Genomic DNA, 22,097 nt, shown 5'->3' on the forward strand with positions numbered 1-22,097 from the left:
AATAATCTGAGGATCAATTGTCAGATAAAGAGTGTACAAACTAAACTAAGACCTCCAACTAGTAACCTATTTAATATCAATCAAACGTGCTACCATCAAATCAATAACACACACAACAACTCCTTTGAAACATAATCTATCATCATCATAATCTAAATCTATTAAGGTAGCAACCATACCATTTAAACATTTAGTACTATCAATCTTACACCACAAATCATGATTATTGACTGCAACTAGCAAGGGAATCAATTCAAATTCACAGAACATAAAAGACTTAGTGTACAAAGGCATCCCACTTTCCTTGTGAATGAGCTCTCTTCTCTCTATGACTATTGCTGCTTGGATCACTGGTAAATGTCGTCGGAGCTGCCACATGAAAGCCAAATGATCAAACTAAAATTCCCTCTCTCCTTTCTAGAAAACTTGTGCGTTTGGATAGGGATTGGAATCCCTAAAATACAGTTTTCATTCCTCATTTAAACTAAATCCATGTAACATCACACATAGACATGTATACAGTATACATGATCATGTATCACTCAATTTAAATTTCACGCAAAAATCACTTTAACCAGTTGACATGGCATCAACACAAAGGTATAACCTTTACATACATGACAGTGTGTCACCCCAAAATCATATTTTAACCTTAAACTAACCTAACATCATGCATAAACATATAAAATGACTATTATGCTCTTGAGACGTACCTGTGGGTGCTACAAAACTCCCTTTTATTTCCATTCATTTTACCTTTTGTGGAAACTTTATCAAATATTTACCACATTTTTAAATATGAAACATATAAAATATATGCTAATTAAACAACTAATACTCCATTACAACATAAATAACCCAAAAAACCAATTACAAATTGTTGGTTTTAAATAGTTTTCTCGACTTAATAGGTTTATCAAGTTTGACCAAATCTCAAATAAATCAATATTTATATATAAATTGAATCGATTGCGCAATCGAACTAGTTTTTACAAAAAGTTGGTTGAACCGGTTAGTTGTTTGATTGAACCAGTCATATCACAAAAGAGTGAGATGACTCAGGTTTTAAAATATTGCTCAGAATAATCTTTGTAATATAAAAAGAGAGTACTAGAGGGTATAATTATAGAGGTAAAGAGAACAATTATGGAGAGGAATTAAACCTTCTCATTGTAACAAAATTTGAATTTCACAAACATCTAATATATTTTAAAAATCGTAGTTCATAGAACTTCTTATGCTTAATTGACATATTCCTAGCCTAATTACATAAAGGGAAAGAAATGAATTCAACAAACAGCTTCAACTGCTAATCTGTATATATTAGAATGGCAACCCGTTGGCCCCAAAACGGTTTCTGTCACTGGTATGGAACAACTCTCTTTGCCTAGACATGCCTGCCATTTATATTAAAACATTAATTAGTATATATCCACCAATAAGGTAATTAGTGTAGTATTAGTATTAATACCTGTTCAATCACTGATAATGAGTTAGTTGATCCACATCTGCCTTGCCTAAATGATCCACAACTACCCTCGGTTTCACCAAAATTAGCAAATTTAATTTCAGAAAACACTTTTCCTCCTTGGCATGATAGTTTCAAGGTGCTTCCCTCAAAAACATTTGCACAAACTTTTCCTACAGTTATGGTACCAATGTTGACTAGGCTAGGGGTGCCTCCAACTTCCTCAAACAAAACCAGGACATTATCATCACTGTTGAGAAACTCTCGGGGAATATGGTACCTAAAATTTTCAAAGGAAATACAAGAGTAAGGTTCAAATATTGTTACTCAAGTGCAAGAACATGTTAATATGATTCATTAACTTGCTTACCATTGCATAGAAGGTTCTCCACAGCCAGTTTTACAATTCTCAGCTTTGTAAGACTGGTTGAAATAGCAAGCTGAGGCACATCCATCTTTACCAGAAACATAGCTAGGCCAATACCGCCCGATGCTTTTGCCATTGACCCAAGCTTCTCCCTTGCCTAATCCAAGCAAGTCCACCACTACAGGATCGTCGCCAACAGGGTTTTCAAATGTTGTCTGAAAGAAATTATTGTTAAGTCCAAAGATTTTAATGAAATGCACATGGTTAATGTGTCAAACATGAAGGGAAGGATTACCTTGTACCAAACAAACATCTTATTCGTTGGAAGTTCTTCATAACTCCATTCAGACTCGTTTAGCTTTTGAGGACTGTAAAATTCCAGGATTTGACCTTGCAAACCAACCTTATATATCCATTGGTTTGAAGAGATGTCTTTTGTGTTGTTAGTGCCAGGATCAATCAACTTAACAGGACCGAGAATTCCATTTGGTGTTTTATCGAAGTTGGCACCATAGTTCTAAACAAATTTAAACATGAAGAAATTCAGTATCTTTTAAAAAAAAAAAAATCCAAACCAAAGCTTTGATAATCTAATTGATGCTTACTGGCAATCCCACAGTAGCACTAAGTAGAACGAGTTGATTAGTCCCAACATTCAACGGAACATCTTCTTCAAGAACAAAGTCATAGTGACCATTTTGAGCCAATTTTGATCCTGAGAATGTGACGGTAATGTGTTGGTTCTAGAAAAGTAAAAAGCCAAATAATAGTAAAATATTATGCACTCCATGCTCACCTATGTGCTTTGAGTTGAAAAAAGCATGAAGAATGTGTCCACTGGTATGTACTTGCAGGGTTACTGTCTTGCCCACAAGAGAATCTTTCTCATCAACAACAATACTGAAAAAAAGAAAAAAGAGAATAAATTGATTGTACTTAACCAAATATATGCACAATCTTAGCAAGTGAAGAAAGACTATTACCTAGTCATATACCACAAGTAGTCACTGGTATCATTTGTTACAGCCTTTTGATCCAAGAGTGTATTTGTGGTCAAATCGCTACCAGTAACGATGCCATTCTTAATTTCCTCAATATCTTCATTTTTCCAAACCCATTTCAAATTGGAGGGCTCCTCAGCATTATCAGCTCCATTAGGTTTCTTGACCATTATGGAGGTTTGGCTATTGACCTATTGATGAAACAAAACACAACTCATTAAATTTCATGTCATCTTAGTAACAAGATGGCTAATTTGACTGCCGAAATATCCACCTTAGCAGTATTATAGGCTTCTGTGAAGCAATCTGGAAGAATGGTAACAGACCATGCAGGAACTGTGTAATTTGTGTTCTCGAATTCAACAGTAAATGCATCTGATGTGTTTGCATTTCCTAGAAAGCAAACCGATTTTCCTTGATAACTATAAACAGAGGCCTTCAAATTGAAATGAGATCAATATATTGATTGCATAGCATGTAACAAACCATTCTAAAAATTTGTAGAAACAATGAAAAGACTAGTACTCACCGACATCATATTTCCATAATCAGTATCTATTCTCTCACCATTAAGAAGAGTTTTCTCCACTGAAATTAGGACTTCATGAAGTTCTTTAAGATGCCCCCATTTAGGTTGATTCAAATTGCCATATTCATCAAGGGGTGCATCATAGTCATATGAAGTGGTAATGTATGGTCCCCCAGATGTATGGCCAAAATTAGTACCTCCATGGTACTGAAAGGATAAAAAGAAAACATTAGCCAAGAAATTCGAGAGCAAAATCTTTTGATTTGTCCTCCAATATATGCTAACCATATAGTAGTTCGTCAGGCTGCCACCATATTGAAAGAAACGAGCAACAGCAAAAGCAAGATCTTCAGCAGGCCTGTGTGGAGATGGATCTCCCCAGCCCTTATACCTGCGGAAGTTATTAACAAAGTAAAACCATTCAATTTACTACAAAAAAAAATTATCAAGAGAATAAGAGGAGAAAGTAAGTTACCAGCCACTCCAGTTTTCGGTCCACATTTTAGGACTATTGTTTCTGTTGGGGGTGAATTGATCACAGTAGAAGCCATTACATGTGTTAATCTTTAAGAAAAAAAAATTATTCAGATAAATTTCATAGTGAAAGTTAAACCAATGTTATTGAAAAATAAATGTAGAGAACCATTGGCTCTGGAGCATCGTCCTGTTGACACATGATCCAAGGTATATTGATGCTATAGCTTTGAGCCAATTCAGCACACCATTTTACGTAAGCCTTTCCCTCTTCTCCATATTCCCACATTATATTTCCATATTCATTTTCAATCTGAACCAAATATATATTTTAATGAGATAAACAAATTCACAACAGGGAAAAAGGAAAAAGAAATGTGGAAACCTGAGCAAGAATTATTGGTCCTCCTTGTGAAGCAAAGAGCTTCTCATCTTTCATCATATTCACTATTAATGTAGTGAAATTTTGCATCTCATTCTGAAGTCAAAGTTTCAATAAAAAAATTAGAAAAAATAAAAAGGTGATTTTTAAATTAATATATAAATTATTAACCAAAAAAATATGTACCTTAAAAACTTCATTATTTGTTCTAAGAGTAATGTTTGGCATATTATGTAACCACACGGGAAAACCTCTATAGTAAATTGAAGCAAAGGTCAAAATAATTATTAAAAAGCAATTAACAAATTAATATAATGAATTATAACTTATTATAACTAATCAAATACCCATAATTCCACTCAGCGCAAACATATGGTCCAATACGAAGTATAGCATAAAGTTCTTGATCTTGAATGGTTTTAATGAACCTAACAAGATCAAGATTTCCTGAAAAATCATACTAAATTTAAAAAAAAGAAAATAAAGGTTAGATTCCTACGTACATTTATATATAATTAAAACATATGATAGAAAATTATGAAAATAGTGACACCTGACGATAAGAAGGCTCATGAGCATTCCAAAAAACGTAAGTTTCAATGGCATTGAGGCCACCTTCTTTCGCTTTATGAATAAGGGATGGCCACATCTATATAGCATATAGTATACATTTAAAGTATGCATTAGAAAAATAAAATAGATTAGTCAAATGAAATAACAATAATAATAAGATGATTTAAAGCTGAAAGCGCTTACTTGAGCAGTACTTCTAGGGTAATGAATGGAACCAGATAATATAACTTTCCTTTCTCCATCAATCATGAGACTTGAACCATCATATGTGATCTCAGAAGCTGAAGTAAAAGTAAAAATGGCACACAGCAAAATAACAACAACTGCCTTACGAGAAGTCATATTTCTGGCCATTTTCTGAATGCTGTGAATTACAGTGAATGGTGTTTCTTAATTTATAGTAGAGTACGATAGGATGAGATAACCATGAAATGGTATATTAAACTGTATTTTTTATCTACAAGACTCGTGACATTTATCAGAATTTTATCTCGAAGTTCTGCTGAGATATATTTTTTATTTATTAATTTTTAATACAAATGATCAATCTGTAAAATTATCTTACGTACAACCCTTTCTTTTGCTGATACTGATAATTCCCATAAATTATCCCCCTTTATTGCTAGATTTTATATAGTTTATTTCATCTCAATTTCACAGCAAAAATTTACTATAGTTAATAAATATAGTTATCTATTATTTACCCCAATAAAAGTAAGTTTTGCGTGTTGGAAATTTGTTGATGTGCGCTAACAGTGATTATGATTTTAGTTTTAATAAAACTGAGTAATTAAATGGTCTAATACCAATTTATAAATGAACTTAAGTGATCAATAAGGATAAGTCTAATACATTTAAAGGTTATGATCTAGGTGAACAATATAAATTTGAATTTTGAGATTTATTGGACTTTGATGATTGGACAATTAATCTACTATATATTGGCTAAGTCTTACTCCAAAACTTAATATAGCATAACTTATCTATTCAAAGTTGTCATTGAAGAAGATTTTTGGAGTAGAAAACCAAATCATTTTGAGAGGTATTCTCACCAGATAATTTCAGTATCTTTATGAATTCAAATTGCATAATGATTCATGTATTTCTAAAACACTAAAGTTTAATTTAGTATTTTATAATTTATACATAGATCTTAAGATTATATTTTATTCAATTTATGTAAAATAAATCTTACATATGGTATCAGAGTGATACGCATAGGTTATTAAATCTAAAAATTTAGAATTGAAATTGATATTATAAAAATATGAAATTAGGGTTTGATGATTCTGAGTTAAAGATTGAAAATTCAAAATTAAGGAATTAAGGTTTATTTAATTAGGGTTTTAAAATTCGAAATTAGGGTTATTAAAATTTCAAATTTTGGATACAAAATTGATTTCTTGAAACCCGAAATTAGAGTTTAAAAAAACTAAATCCAAAGTTATGAGGACAATTTTTACTATGGCATGTTTGATTAGCATTCGAGATCATTTTTTTACCGAAATTGGTCATAAGAAACCGCCAGCGTGAATCATGTCTCACGCCACCTCCTCATTGGATGAAACCTCTCATTCATGAATGGAATTAGGATAGAAAGACCATTTGAACCTAAATGTCTTACCTCTTCCTTTGCTTTTTTTTAATTATATTTGAAGTCATAGACACTGAAACAAATGAAGCCTGCATGATTCTAAGCTTTCTTATCATTTGTGGTTGTTTGTTATTATCAAAATCAGACTAAATCGACATCGATGTAAAGTAGATCAAAACCTAGGGTTTTTTTCACTCGTGGTCAACCGGGTTGGGAAAACCCAAAAATTTGACCTTGTAAAGTAAATGAATAGCCTAATCTAGTCAAAGTCAAAGTGGGTCAATAGCAACCCATGTAACCAACCCATTTCAATTAACTGACATGGCTTGAAGTGTGAGTTTCACGCGTGAAAGTTGAATCATGGTGTGTGGTACACAAGTGTGCTAAAAATCCTATAAGTAAAGCATGCACACGTGTGTGAAGACCTTGAAGCATGTGAAGGCACGTGCAAAATTATAGTGGCAAGTGGAGTTTATTGGAAAGCTCATGGCTATGCATCTAAAGCATTTAAGGTGTTTTCTGACGCATGAAGGCCTTTGGACAATGCGTGCAATGTGTGAAATGGTTCATTTGATGTGTTGGCGATCGCTAGTGGGGTGTATAGGCTTATGGTGTGTGAAAGTAATATGTAGGGTCTTCTGAAAGCATGTCAATCCATGTAAATAATGAATTATATTGAGTAGCAACATGCAATTGTGTGTAATCAGTTCCTAGCAGGTGTGTGTGTGCATACATAAAGGATTAGTTAGACATATTAGAGTGTGTAATTTTCCTAGGGCATGCAAAAACACATGAAAGGTTCTCTAGGATGCATGTGAAAGTATAAAAGTTAGATTAGACACATTTGGTGCAATAAGGACTTGTGACAGGTTATAGCACATTTAAAAGTTTAAGGACACACATGTAAGGCAAACAACAACCCATGATGTGCATTAAGGACCTATTAAGGCACATGAATGGCTTAGGGTGGTATGTAAAGACATATGAAGCACTTGTAGATCTTTGTTTAAGGTGAATTTAAATTTTAGATTAAATATTGTGGCATCAGGTACTCCCTTTTGTAGGAGTGATAAGTTTAAATATAATATCAACTCTGTTGTATATGGTTAAGTTACCACATTAGATCAAAATTATTGTTCACTGAGTTAGATGTAATAATTTTAAGGAAAACTATTAGACCCAATATGGTATCGCGTCTCATGTAATCTTAATTAAAACAATAATATTTAGCATCATTGGAATAATTTTGAGTTTTTATGATAATAATCAACAAGGCAGTACATTATTGATACTTACAAAATTTTCCTTTTGGTAATTATTCATTCTTTGATTTTTAATGCATAAGGTTAATTTTAAAAGTGCACTAGTCATGGAGAACTCAACACACCTAAAGGTGGTTAATCTTATTCAATTGACATGTGTTTTTCTTTTAAATAGAGGATAAAAAATGGTTTAAAAAGTGTATCTGCCTAAAAGTGATATTTCTTTCGGAAACCATATGTTTTAAAGGTAGTTGTGATTTTTCAATTGACATATGTTTTTCCTATTGGTGTAAAAGGGAGTAGTAACCTAGGAGGTTTATCTATCCAAAGATGATAGACTTTCTATTTGTAACCATACGTATGAGGGCTCTAATTGCATGTCGTATTTTATGTCCGAAAGTGATTATATGATGATGCATTTGGAACCCTTATGGACAATAGCTTATAAGGTTTTCAAGCTATTTATTGCCAAAGATATTGCTTATTACATCTCATCTTAAATAAAATCCATCATTGTCAACAATAATAATAATGTCATAATAGAGGTCCTAAATGACCCTAACTTTAAAGAGTCAGAGATAAAATTTGTATTTGCACTACTAATTAAGGATATAGTTTTAGCCCAGTGAGTTGATGAACCACCCAATCCCAAGATAGTAACTCAATTGAATAAAATGATTTCTATGATGAGCAGAAGAAATCTATTAAGTTAAGGTTGCTTGCAATAAACAATTAATTGTTGATTACCTCATTGGAGGTTTACGTTAAACAATCAGTGTTAAGAAGACATAGTATTTTCTCAATTAAATTCCTTATAAATCTATACCAAAGATTTCTTTAAGGTCCTTGAACATGAAGAAAACCTAGCCTGAAGTTTTGGTTGAGTTAGGGATGATCCACTTAAGTAAGCATTTATGATCCTACTGAGAAAAGACTAAAACTAAGATTAGTTCGTTACTACATCATTGGTCACCTGGGGTATTCCAAAAGAAAGGATATTTATTGCCCAAATCAAGATGCTAAAGTAATTAGCTCATATATAGTAAGGTTCTTAGGTCTTGAGATTTTCCAAAGTAATACCTTTCCACTTTTAAAGGAAGTGATGTAGATCCATTTAATTCTTGAAATATCAATAAAGTATAATAATATCATGACTAAATTGACAATAGGAATAAATAATGTTTACAAAGTCCAATGGAATTTGATATCACTTCAGAAAATATCCTCACTAAAAAACTAATAGCTAATCTTAAAATATGAGTCAAATATAATTGACAAATGTGTGGAAATTTTGACGAGAAAGTCTATTAGAAAAAGACGAATTATTATCATTAAGAATTATTTTGTGTATCTTAGTAAGGGAAATTATGTTATTGAAAGCCTTTATTAATTATCAATCTGATAAGCATTTATAGTCATGTGAGAAAAAATAAAGTCTATGATTAATAATATAGTATGAGACCTCATGGTATTAGAAGCTCATTTGGATTAGAGCTATACAAGATAGATGTCAAAGTGGTCTTTTTGAATGAAAGTCCTTGTATGGAAGTCTATATGGTGCAATAAGGTTTATCAAAAAAAAAAAAAACATAAGGAATGAAATTTTTTGTATGCAACCTAAAGAAGTCAATCTATGGTTGAAATAGACTTCTTGATATTGGTCTCTCAATTTTAATGAACTTTATAAGGAATAAATTGGACCATTATAAGAATATGAATATCAGTGGTAGCAAATTTGTCTTTATGGTATAATTCAATATATTGATAGTGGCGATATGAACTTGTTTCATGAGAATCAAGTCAATTTTATCAAAAACTTGTGATGTGAAGGTTCTTAAAGATACATCATTTGTTCTTGGTATTGAAATCCACTAGAATAGTACTCATAGTCTTTTGATTATCTTAAAGTGTATGCATGGAATATGTGTTTAAAAGGCTCAACATGTAGGATTGTAGAGCAAGTGATGCATTTGTTGTGAAAAAAATAAAGTTGACATCAAGCATTGAGAATGAGGTGAAGGGAAATCCATGTCAAATGTTCCTTATGATGGTGTTATTGGAAGCTTGATGAATGCACAAGTATGCATGAATCTAGTATAACTTTTGCCTTTAAGGTTCTTAATATATACCTCTCGAATCAAAGTTTTGATTATTAGCTTGTGGTTTAAGAGGTAACAAGGTACTTGCAAAAGATCAAGTTTTTGGTGGTTGTAAAGATGATTCAAGATATGCTTTTGAAAATATTATTATACTTGGTGAATGGGTCATATTTAGAAAAGTACTAAATAGTCATTAGTAGCAACCGCAACCATAAACATTAGATTTGTAGTTTGTCACGAGGCATCTTCTTAGGTTGTGTGGTTGAAGAATTACATTTCTAGACTACTTAATATCGACTTTATTTATCATGATAGCAATGCAATTAGGTAAAAGACTAGTAGTAAATTGAGTCATACAAACAAAATATCTTATTGTTAGAAACCTCATAGAGAAATAAGATATTAGGGTAAAGTAAATAAATATAAGGTTGATATAAGTTTAAGCCTTTAACCAAAGAAATAAGACTTGTAACTCTCTTCTATTGGGTTGAAATTGGCACTGTCCCTGTAGCTAACTTGATGATGAACTATAGCTCCCTCTTTGGTGCTAACCTTGAAAAACTGTTAGAGAACATGTTTGGAAACTCTTACACCATTAAATTACATAAAAAATAATTTGTGTTTAAAAATTTTAATTAAAATTTTTTTTTAAAATATTGATTAAATGGGCCAGGCTGGCCTGGCCCGGTTAAAACTCGGCTTGACCCAATTAAGGCCCATTATTATATGGGTCAGGCCTTGGACCTTTATATATCAATGGGTCGACCTGGTTCGAAGGTCCATTACTGTTTGGGCTTAGGGCCCAACCCGACCCATTGACACCTCTAACTCACTTACATGTCTACACCCATATTTATAATAAATTGGCGGCTTGTCATGCCTTGGATAATCTTCTCTCCTCTATTTCTCACCCTTCCAGTTCCTTTTATTATTCCTAAACTGGAAGACCTCTTGCCTCTAAAGTTCCTATTACCACCATCTTGATTGCCACCTCATTTGAGGTTGATTAATTGCTCTCTTTCTCCGCTATTGTTGTCGATTTGCTTATCAAAAAGGCCTACCAAAATTGCTACGTGGATAAGCTAAACACTCAACCTTGTCTCTTTTTTTACACTGCAAAGGGGAATGGTATAAAATCTTTACATCTTAGAAATGTGTCTTATTTAATCTACTTTAGTGTAATTCAATGAACAGGCGTTCATGCTTTGTATGGACCATCATTCATCACTTAAATTTTTTCTACATGGCACTTATCCATTTCGACTGATGTAGCATGAGCGTTCAACATCTCAAATCCATAACACTTAACTTATTTCATTCCAACTCAGCCACGAACATATTTAAACATTAGATATGTCAAAATGACTAACTTGCCCTTGAGACATACTTGTATGTATTACACTAAACTTGTATTCAAAATCATTCTAGGTGAAATCTTGAATCTACTATTGTATTGGGAAAAATCTTAGACAAACTAGTGTAAAGCTTAATTGAATTTAGTGAAACTTTAAGCATATTGCTCAAGGAAGTGAACGTAAAAGACACGGAAGATAAAACTTTGAACCACTATAAACACTGAATAATTTCTATTTCTTATCTTTTTATTTTGGCCATCATAATTACTTGTGTTGATTTTATAAAGTGTGTTTAAAATTTTACAAGATCTTATTCATCCCTCTCCCTCTAGGATTACCTTGGCCATTAGAATGTTTTCACACACCACTCTTTCAGTCCATAACACATTTATTGTGAAAGTAGAGCCTACCACCTTAACCAAGGCTTTATTTCACCCTAATTGGGAGGCTACAATGCAGGCTAAATATGATGTTTTGTTTCCCAATAAAACTTGTGCCATAGTCCCCTTAGTTACTTATATGAATGTTATAGATTGTAAGTGGGTTTTTAGCATAAAGTATAATCCTGATGGTTTAGTACAAAGATAAAAAGTTAGACTTATAGCTAAAGTCTTTTAGCAGACACCAAGGATAAATTTTTTGAAACATTCAGCCCTATAGTGAAAGTTGCAACCATAAGGGTTATTCTTAGTATTGTAGTGAATTATGATTTGGAAATCGTAGATGTAAATAACACATTTTTAAATGGTGAATTAGATGAAACTATTTTTATCAACTAGAAGGGTTTTACACAAGTGAAATTGATGAGATGTCTAATTTGGCTACTCAAGCTTTTAATTTTATAGCTTATTTTGGGAAATTAGCTTGTAATTGAATGAGACATTATATGGATTAGAACAGGGCCTTAAAGCATGATTTGAGATATTAAAGTTTGTCTTAATTACTTAGAGATTTAAATGTTCTATTTTAGAAACTAGTCTTTTGGAAGAGAAATAGGCTATAGGGTGTTTTTTGTGTGCTTTTTTATGCCTCCTCCCATAAGCTAAGACATGTCGTAGAGGTGGGTTATGACTATTTGCCCCTTGTTTTGTTTGTTTCCTTGGTGGCAACCTTGTTCAGGTTGTCAAGCTTAGGTTGTTTCTTCTCTCCTATTGTCTTTCTTAAGGTGACACTTTTGCTTTGTCGATAATACTTACTTGCTTAGCAAAAAAAAAAAAAAAAAACTAGTCTTTTTCTCTACAGAGTCCAAAATAAGATTATCTATGTCTTTCTCTATATTGATGACATTCTAATCACAAGAAATGATTATAAGTTGATCTCTCTGTTAGTTATTTACCTTAATGAGAAATTTTCTCTCAAAGACTTAGGGGCTTTAAATATTTTCCTTAGCTTTGAAGTTATAAGAAACTCACATAGGCTATATGTTTGTCTAACAAAATATGCCAAAGATTTACTTGGAAAAGCCAACATGGGTGGAGCTAAGCCTTGTTCAACACCCTTTTTTATTAGTACAGAGTTATATCCTATTGATAGTGATGCATTTGGGTAGCATATTTTGAATAGAAGTATGATAGTTGTCTTACAATACTTAACTTTGACCAGGCTAGACTTAGTTTTTTTTTTAAATAAGATGAGCCAAGAAATATGAGAGGAACCTTGTCCCATGGATTGTTTTTGCAAAAGGAGTAATCTTACAATAAGAATGTTATGTTGATGTTGATTGAGCCAACAATATCCAAGATAGATCAACTGGTAGGTATTGTATACATTTTTGTCCTAACCTTATTCAACACAGCTTAAGAAAAAAAACACCTTATTGTTTTATCTTCAACTAAATCTGAATATAGAGCTCTAACTAATATAACATCTAAAGTTGCCAAGTTAAGAAACTTATTCTTTGAACTTGTCCTGGAATCTTCTTAAAACAATATTGTTGAATATGCATTAGAAAAAAAAAAATATACCTGATGTTCTAGCCATTGTTGTTCAAGTAAAATATAAAATGCAAACTCACACCTCTCTTTTTAAGTGTTTTCTAGCTTATACTAGTAAAGTGCAGAATGACAGTATAATGATGGTATTGTCACAGGCTTTTATATTGGTTAGGCTAGAGACCTTACATATTAACAAAAAAAAGGTTTTTTGCCATCAAGAAAACATAACTCTTATACTAAATTATTATTAACTATCAGTTTCAAAATTAAGTGTAAAGGCCATTTTAAATTTTAAAAAAGGAGTTATAAAGAAATAATTTTTATTATTAACTCTCAAAAGAGAGTTACAAAAAATTAAATGGCTGACATTAACTTTCAAAAGAAAGTTACAAAAGTAACATAATGACCATCATTAACTCTTTAAAAGGAGTTATAAAAATCAATTAAATGGCAAACATTAACTCTTTAAAAGAGAGTTACAAAAATTAATTAAATGACCAATATTAACTCTTTAAAAGAGAGTTACAAAAAACAATTAAATAACCAATATTAACTCTTAAAAGGAGTTACAAACACTTATTACAAAAATAATGTCTAATAAGTAGGCCACTTTTAAGTCTTAAAATAGAGACATGTACAACATTCTCCCACTTGGCCTACTTGAACAAACTATTAGTTGAAAGTTATCATGACTAGCTTTAAAATTCTAGAAATAATGATGAAATGGTCCTTCAATGGTCCATTTAGAATTTTATCAGGAGACAAATTTTCTTTTGTGTACAAAATAACATTTTTTTTATTCAAATTTTGTTTTTACAAAAATTCTCAACCCAAACATCTAAATAAGAAGCAAAATTAAATCAAATCTTGAATGAACTAACAAGTCCCATACAATCCACATGATCTTTATACTATTTAGTTGAAAATCTTTTGGTCATAGGATTTGCAATCATCAGCTCTGTACTAATATGTTGGATATCCACTTTGTGCTTCTTAATATATTCTTTAACAACAAAATATTTTATATCAATATGTTTACTTTGAATTCTACTTTTGTCATTTTTTGAGAAAAAATTGTTGTTGAGTTGTCACAATAAATTTTTAAGGGTTTGTCCATTGAATTAACAACTTTTAATCCATAAACAAAATTTTTCAACCATAATGCCTATGACGTAGCTTTATAGCATGCAATGAATTCTGCTTACATAGTGGATGAAGCTATTATTGTTTGTTTGACACTTTTCCATGACATAGTTGTTTTAGCAAAAAGAAAAATATAACCTAAAGTGGACTTTCTTGTGTCGATACATCCACCAAAATCTAAATTTGTATACCAACTAATTCCAAATTGTTAGTATACTCATAAGTGAGCATGTCTTCCTTGGTCTCTTGCTAATATCTCATAACCTTTTTAGCAGCTTTCTAATGTTCCAATCTTGGATTATTTTGATATCTGCCAAGCATTCTTACTACAAATGCAATACTAGGTCTTGTACATACTTGTGCATACATCAAGCTTCCTACTGCAGATGCATAAGACACATCTTTCATTTTCTCCTTTTCCAAATCACTATGTGGACATTGAGAATGACTAAATTTGCCCTCTTTAACAATGGTTGCTAGAGTAAAACAACTCTGCATCTTGAATCTTTTTAAAAACTTTATTAATGTAGGCCTTCTAAGATAAACCCAATATCTTTAAGGCTTTATCTCTACGAATCTCTATGCCAATGACATAAGAGGCTTCACCTAAATCTTTCATTTCAAAGTTTTCAAAAAGAAAATGTTTCGTTTCATGTAGCATAGACATGTCGTTAGTTGTTAGCAAGATATCATCAACATATAAGACTAAAAAAATGACTTTACTCCCACTAACCTTAAGGTATACACATTGATCAACAATATTCTCAATAAAACCAAAAGAGCTTATAGTATTATAAAATTTTATATACCATTGGTGGGATGCATGTTTTAGCCCGTATATCGATTTTCTTAACTTGCAAACCAAATGACTTATTTCGTTGAAACCTTTAGGTTATTTCACATATACCTTTTCTTTTGGATCTCTATTCAAAAATTTTGTTTTCTCATCATTTGATGTAACTCTAAGTCAAAATGAGTTACTAAAACCATGATAATTCTAAATAAATCCTTCTTTAAAACTGAAGAAAAAGTTTCATAATAGTCAATGCCTTCCTTTTGAGTGAAACCTTTGGCTACTAATTTAGCTTTATATCGTTCTACATTACCTAAGGAATCTCTTTGGGTTTTATAAACCCATTTATAACCAATGGTTGTTGTTCCTTTCGATAATTCAACAAGATCTCATTGATTCCATTTCTTCTTTCATGGCATTAAGCCAATGTGTGGAATTGCTACCATTCATGGCTTGTAAAAATGATTTAGGATCACCTTTAGGTCTAACATCAAATTCAAACTCTTAAAGGCATATAACATAATCATTAGAAATTACTGGCCTTTTTTCTCTTGAAAATCTTCTTACTCCTATTTTTTCTTGCATTTCTTATTTATTATGAACTTTTTCTTGATGTTCATGGAATATTTGTTCTTGAATTGGTTGTTTTAATGTGGGACTTGTAATGTAGTCTTTTACTTCCTCAAATTCTATTTTTTAAGGAAAGTCACTCCTATTATGCTCAAAATTCTCAAGAAATTTAGCATTTCTAGCTTTAACAATTCTAAAAGAATGATTAGGATAATAAAATTTGTATCATTTGGAGTTTACTGCATAACCAATAAAATATCCATTAATTATTCTTGGATCCAGTTTCTTTAAGTTTGGGTTATACACCGTTACTTTAATTGGGCATCCCCATACATAGATATGATTCAAACTAGGCTTCCATCATTTCCACAATTCAAAAAGTGTTTTAGAAACAACTTTTGATGGAACTCTATTCAAGATATATACTGCAGTTTTTAAAGCTTCACTACAAAGGGACATTGGAAGATTAGTGCAACTAATCATACTTCTCACCATGTCCATAAGCATATGATTTCTTCTTTCAGCTGCACCATTTTGTTGTGGTGTACCAAACATAGTATATTGACCAATTATGCCTTCTACCTCAAGGAATTTAGCAAATAGACCTAACAATTATCCCTTTTTTATGTACCTTCCATAGTGTTCCCCACCTCTATCTGACCTTACTATCTTAATTTTCTTTTCCTTTTATTTCTCTACTTCTGCTTTATAGATTTTAAAGGCATCAAATGCCTCTGATTTATCATGTAGAAGATAAAGATATATATATCTAGCATGGTCATCAATAAATGAAATGAAATATTTTTAACCATTGAAGCAAAGAATATCAAATGGTCCACATATGTCTATGTGTATGATTTCTAAAGTTTCAAAACTCTTTTTAGCACCTTTAGTGGTCTTGTTGCTTAGCTTTCCCTTTATGCAACTCAAGCAAGTACTAGAATTAGTAAAATCAATGGTTTTTAGAACTTCATCATTTACTAATCTTTTGATTCTCTCAATAAAGATGTATCCTAATCTCCTATGCTATAAATATATGAGTTCTTATTAATAATACTACGTTTTATGCCAATACTATTACCATGCACATCTGAAAAGTTGCATCATAAATAAGATCTAAATTAAATTTATATAAACCATCGATTAGCAACCGGTACCAACAACATTTTTATTTTTTAGAATACCAAACATAAAGTCTTCAAAAAGAAAATTAAAACCAACTTTAACAAGTCTTGAAAATGAAGGAACATTAAAGGTATTTTCAAGGTCTAAAATAAAAACCACTTTCTAAAATTAAACGAAAAGTCTCCACAACTTCAACTTATGAACGCATCTAATTGCCAGAATAGATTTTTGCTCACTTCTTTTCAACTTACTTTGGTTGAGAAAGCCCTGCATGGTATTGGCACTGTGAATTGTAGAACTAGAATCAATCCACCAAGTATTTGTTTGGAACATCAACCCATAAGGATTAATAACACACTAGGGATACAAAAATACCTTTCTTTTCAAGCCACTTCTTGTACTTAGCGCAATCCTTCTTCATGTGTGTCTTTCTCTTGCAAAAAGGGCATGTATCTTTATTGCCATTTTTCTTTATTGGCACTTTTCCATCCTTCTTCCATGTAGGAATAGTTTTGCCATTTTTCTTATTCCTATTTCCATGAGTAACAATATTAGCATTTTCATGTTTCATATCAAGTTTTTCATGTTTCAATCTTTCTTCCTCTTGTACATAAATGGTCAAAAGTTCATTGATTGACCAATTTTCCTTGTGTATTATAGGAAATCTTGAAGGGGCTATACTTCATAAGCAAAGAGTTAAGGACAAAGTGTATAAGAAAAGGGTTTGAAATATCAATGTTCATGGATTTGAGTTTAGTAGCAATATCTCTCATCCCCATAATATGCTCACGCACTGCCTTAGAATTGTCAAATTTCATTCCTGAAAGCTTCTTCATAAGGGTGCTTGCTAATGCCTTATCAAAATTTACAAATTTTTCTTCAGTTGTTTTCATTAGATCCTTGACCTTCTTACATTCAAGGACTGATCCCCTAATGCTTTTGCTCAAATGAGCCTTCATGAGCATGATGCTTAGGTGATTGGATTTTTCCTATTGTTCATAATGAGCAATTTGTTGTGGCATACTTGATTTTGTGAGAGCAAGAGGCTCTTCCTCATGGATCACCAGGTCAAGATCCATGCACTCAAGTGTTAAAAGAATTTGTCCTTTCTAATCAACAAAATTATCACCACTTAGCATTGAAATGTGAGAAGTATTGTTAAACAAAGTAGTAGAAAAGACTACGATAAATCAAAGCATCTAAATTTTATATAACAAAGCAGAAAAGTAAATCTGAAATATTAATAAAGACTAACCTTCCTGTGGGCAAAGGTTGTGTCAAACACGAATTTATCAATTAATTTTAAGATTAGTGAAATTCAAATACAAAAAGAATAATTCAAACCTAAGGGCATAAAAATATTATTTTTGCATTTTAAATTTACTACTTCATAATTTATTTATAAAAAAATAATCACTGTCCTATGGGTAAAATGATTGTATTCTGTAAATCATTCTTAAAATTTAGATGTCTATAATCTTTGTCAAAACATACACATTGATATACGTTATGAGTTAGGATGTTGTAGCCAATCTTAAGACATCAATATGAAATCCAATACTTGAAATGAGATATCCATAAAAATCAGTATCAAATAATAAGAAACCTAATATTTAATTAATTAATTATATATATATATATATATATATATATATATATATATATATATATATATATTAATAAAACAAAAATTTAACATACATGCATATATAGTGCTTAAAATTAGGATTGAAACTTCAAACCATAGTATGCATGTTTATGTCCATTAAACTCTGATAATAAAAAGAAAAAAAAAATTATACACATTTATACTTTTATCTCTAGTCCAATTAAGAATAAAGAACTCATAATAAAAATAACATACATGCTAAATTAGATTATATCCACATGCAATAATAATTCATACTCTAAAGCATTAAAATATGTAGATCTTGAGACAAATACATGCATGAAAGAAATCAAATTTATAGCCAAAAATTCAATGGATCATATTAATCAATCACATAAAATTATGTGATTAATCTTATAAAATAAAACAAATAGCCAAAAAACTATGAACTAAATACTAAACAACATTGCAAGAGTGAGGCTCTAATATCACTACTGAAAGCAATATTGTTGAATATGCATAAAAAAACCATACTTGATGCTCTAGTCATTGTTGTTCAAGTAAAATATAAAATGCAAACTTACACCTTTCTTTTTAAGTGTCTTCTAGCGTATACTAGTAAAGTGTAGAATGACAATACAATGATAGTATTATCACAAGCCTTTTATATTGGTTAGACTAGAGACTTTTCATATTAACCAAAAAAAAAAGTTTTCTACCATTAAGAAAACATAACCCCCTGTACAAAATTATAATTAACTATCAATTTCAAAATTAAGTGTAAAGGCCATTTTAAATTTCAAAAAAGGAGTTATAGAGAAATAATTTTTATTATTAATTCTCAAAAGAGAGTTACAAAAAATTAAATGGCCAACATTAATTTTCAAAAGAAAGTTACAAAAGCAATATAATGACCATCATTAACCTTTTAAAAGGAGTTACAAAAATCAATTAAATGACAAATATTAACTCTTTAAAAGAGAGTTACAAAAATCAATTAAATAACCGATATTAACTCTTAAAAAGAGAGTTACAAAAAATCAATTACATGGTCAATATTAACTCTCAAAAGGAGTTACAAACACTTAATGCAAAATAATATATAATAAGTAGGCCACCTAAGTCTTAAAATAGAGACATGTACAACATCTTCAGCTCTTCCTATACTTTGGTTCAATAATCTGAGTGTTAATAATTTGATCTCAAATCTTGTGTATCATGCAAGAGTAAAACATATTAAGATTGATGCTTATTATGCTCGAGACCAGGTAGCTTCCAAACAACTAGTTACACAATATGTACCCATTGAATTTTAGTAGGTTGATATACTGACAAAAGCTCTGTCAGCAGCCAAGTTTGTAGATTTCAGAACTTAGCGTGGTGTATTGCAGTGATAAAGTGTTGAATGGTATTTTGATGGTGGTAGTCTTTTGCATTAATATCGCGTATACTGAATATTGTTGATGTTGAGTTGAGGTCTTTTTATTTTATTTTATTTTAATTTTTAAGAAGTAAGTGTTTTTAAAAGGATGGTCAAAACATCAGGAGACTGAAATATGCAGAAATAAACAGACATGAGATTTGGAATACAGATGCTGAGCTTTCGGGTATTTGAGTTTACGAGCGATATTGAGGTGAAGTCAAAACGATGAGTTTTGGTCTAAAACCAAAAGACACCGTTTCATCTTTATATTACCAACACCCTAGAAGTCCTCAGCTCACACTGTTCTTGCCTTTCTCCTCTCATGGTGAACTTCTCCAGCAGCCATGCAACTTGCAGATCAAAAAGTAAGATGTTTTTTGTTTATAATTCCTTTTGTTGTTAATGAGAAGAGAAAGAAATTTTTGAGGTCTTTTATTCAAATTTTTCTTCATTTTTTGCAAATTCAAAGACAAACCAAAGTCTTTACTTTGCATCCTTAGCAGATAGTCCTACTACCTTAACCTTAATATAAATTAAATTCAAACTTATATTAATACTAAACAAACGTAAAATATGTCCTAAAGAATTTATCTTCTCAATTCACTACAACCTCAGCAGATATGTAATTGGAATGAAGTACTTCTTGACCAGAAACTTTGGCCTGGGAAAGCTTGAGCACTTGCACAGCTTCCTCCACTTTGGTGGCTAAGGACTCTGCTGACTCCAATAAAAGTAGGAGTTCCGAGTTGTCCATCTCCAAAAGCATCCCCGTTATCTTTGCAACAAGATCAGGCTGCACAGACATTTCATGCTGTCAACATAATGTTGAACAAATTTTCTTCAACGAGCAACAATATGCAATATTTACCTGGTGTTTCTCCACAAGGGGATGCAGGTACTCACCCGGTATCTGTTTCTGCTTCTCAGGAGTGGCACAGCGAGAATACTATTCAGCGTCTCGGGTTTTTGTGGCACCCCTCTTAGGGAGTTAGATGCAGCAGATATCACTCCAGACCCTTCAATCATCTCACCTGTACGCCCATTTGATACATACTTGCTCTGCCCACCCCGCTGTGTTATATGAAATACGTATAATAACTAATATCAATCTGAATAGGTTAACAAGAACTTTGTCAATACTAACATAAGAATAAGAGACCAAAACTTAAGAGCTACACAGCTGTGAAGATGCAATAACATGAAATTTTAAATAGAACAAACCCTAAAATGTCAGTAGACGAACTTTAATGATAAGATTGAATAGTACGAAACATAAATCCAAACCTGCTGATTGCTTGAATCTTTTGAAGGAGCCACCGATTGATTGGGATGCTGCATACACTGAGCATCTGTCTGTGGAACCACATACCTATCCGTCCTAACCCGGTTATGTCTATGATGTTTCTGATTGTTAGGAGCCTATTGAAAAAATTTAAAGGACAAAGTAAACAAGCTGTGTGGACAACCAAATACAATGCTAATAACCAAAATAATGTTGAGAAATCTATCAGAGGATCCAACAGATGGTAGATTCAGTAAAATGGCCACAACAATTTGGCATGATCAATGCAAAGAAAAATGAGGCTTGCCATGGCAAGTTGAACGAGCAGACTTACAAATGAAGTGTTGATGCTTGAAATGTCGACCTGGCCGAAGAAGAAAGGCTGTTTGCCCTTCATCCAGCCCGCAAACGAAATGGTTGGTATATCATCCCAAGTCGTGTAGCTACTTGTGAAACAACACCCAAAGGAGCTGTATAGTAAAGATGAGGATATCCACCAGGAAATACATCAGTTGAAGGTCATGCTAGTCCAGCCATCTGCTGTCAATACTGAAGCTGCAGTTGTATTCGTCTATCCTCCTTCCTTTGAGCAATAGCCACATCCAATGGCTTACGATGAAGCATATATCCTGTTAAGTAAAAAGGAATAAATATTTGGCAGCTTATTGACCCAACATTTCCTCAAAATAATCAACAAGTTCGTTGCGGTACGACAAACTTTGGTTCTTAAAAAGCCCTTAATTATATATAGGCATGTAGAAAACATACGTCTTCATATAGAAAATATAAGATCCTTTAAACCTGGATAAAGAGAAACTAGGCAAATAAAACTTGTACAGGTACATCTTATTTGATTTATGAGGCACATTACTGGATTATTAAAGGAGGGGAGCTTCCCTTCTTACAAAGCTTTATCAACTTACCATGAAAAGTGTTGACAGCCTCGCTGGCCTCCTCAGGAGTGGAGAAGCAGACAAATCCAAACCCCATATTTTTTCCTTTCTCAGCACGCATAATTTTGCTGAAGTAATGGTGCCATACTAACTGAAGTGCTCTCTTAGCACTTCTTCAGTGACATCATCATCAATGTTCTTGACATAGACAATCGATCCCT

General features: G+C 31.8%; 1 protein-coding gene and 1 pseudogene across 1 annotated transcript; both read right to left on the reverse strand.

Moving 5' to 3' along the window:
- Positions 1-1,289: 1,289 nt before the first annotated feature.
- On the reverse strand, positions 1,290-5,136 carry LOC123202361 (beta-galactosidase 15-like). The gene is made up of 17 exons (XM_044618251.1): positions 4,978-5,136; positions 4,775-4,870; positions 4,569-4,681; positions 4,408-4,474; positions 4,225-4,317; positions 4,009-4,152; positions 3,841-3,929; positions 3,651-3,756; positions 3,366-3,572; positions 3,111-3,272; positions 2,819-3,027; positions 2,632-2,735; positions 2,441-2,550; positions 2,131-2,352; positions 1,839-2,050; positions 1,472-1,748; positions 1,290-1,397 (listed from the first exon to the last, which is right to left on the reverse strand). Exons 1-17 carry the CDS (start codon positions 5,134-5,136, stop codon positions 1,290-1,292), a joined length of 2,478 nt encoding a protein of 825 aa, XP_044474186.1.
- Positions 5,137-20,296: 15,160 nt separating this feature from the next.
- LOC123202294 overlaps positions 20,297-22,097 on the reverse strand; it is a 36,736-nt pseudogene continuing 34,935 nt past the window's right edge.

Source organism: Mangifera indica, chromosome 18 (genome assembly GCF_011075055.1).
Source record: "Mangifera indica cultivar Alphonso chromosome 18, CATAS_Mindica_2.1, whole genome shotgun sequence".
Lineage (NCBI taxonomy): Eukaryota > Viridiplantae > Streptophyta > Magnoliopsida > Sapindales > Anacardiaceae > Mangifera > Mangifera indica.

Coding starts and splice junctions, on each gene's coding strand:
- LOC123202361 (XM_044618251.1), bottom strand. CDS start 5,136: ATGACTTCTCGTAAGGCAGTTGTTGTTATTTTGCTGTGTGCCATTTTT. Junction 3,573..3,650: donor GCCTGACGAACTACTATATG/GTTAGCATATAT, acceptor TTATCCTTTCAG/TACCATGGAGGTACTAATTT. Junction 3,028..3,110: donor AAGCCTATAATACTGCTAAG/GTGGATATTTCG, acceptor TTTCATCAATAG/GTCAATAGCCAAACCTCCAT.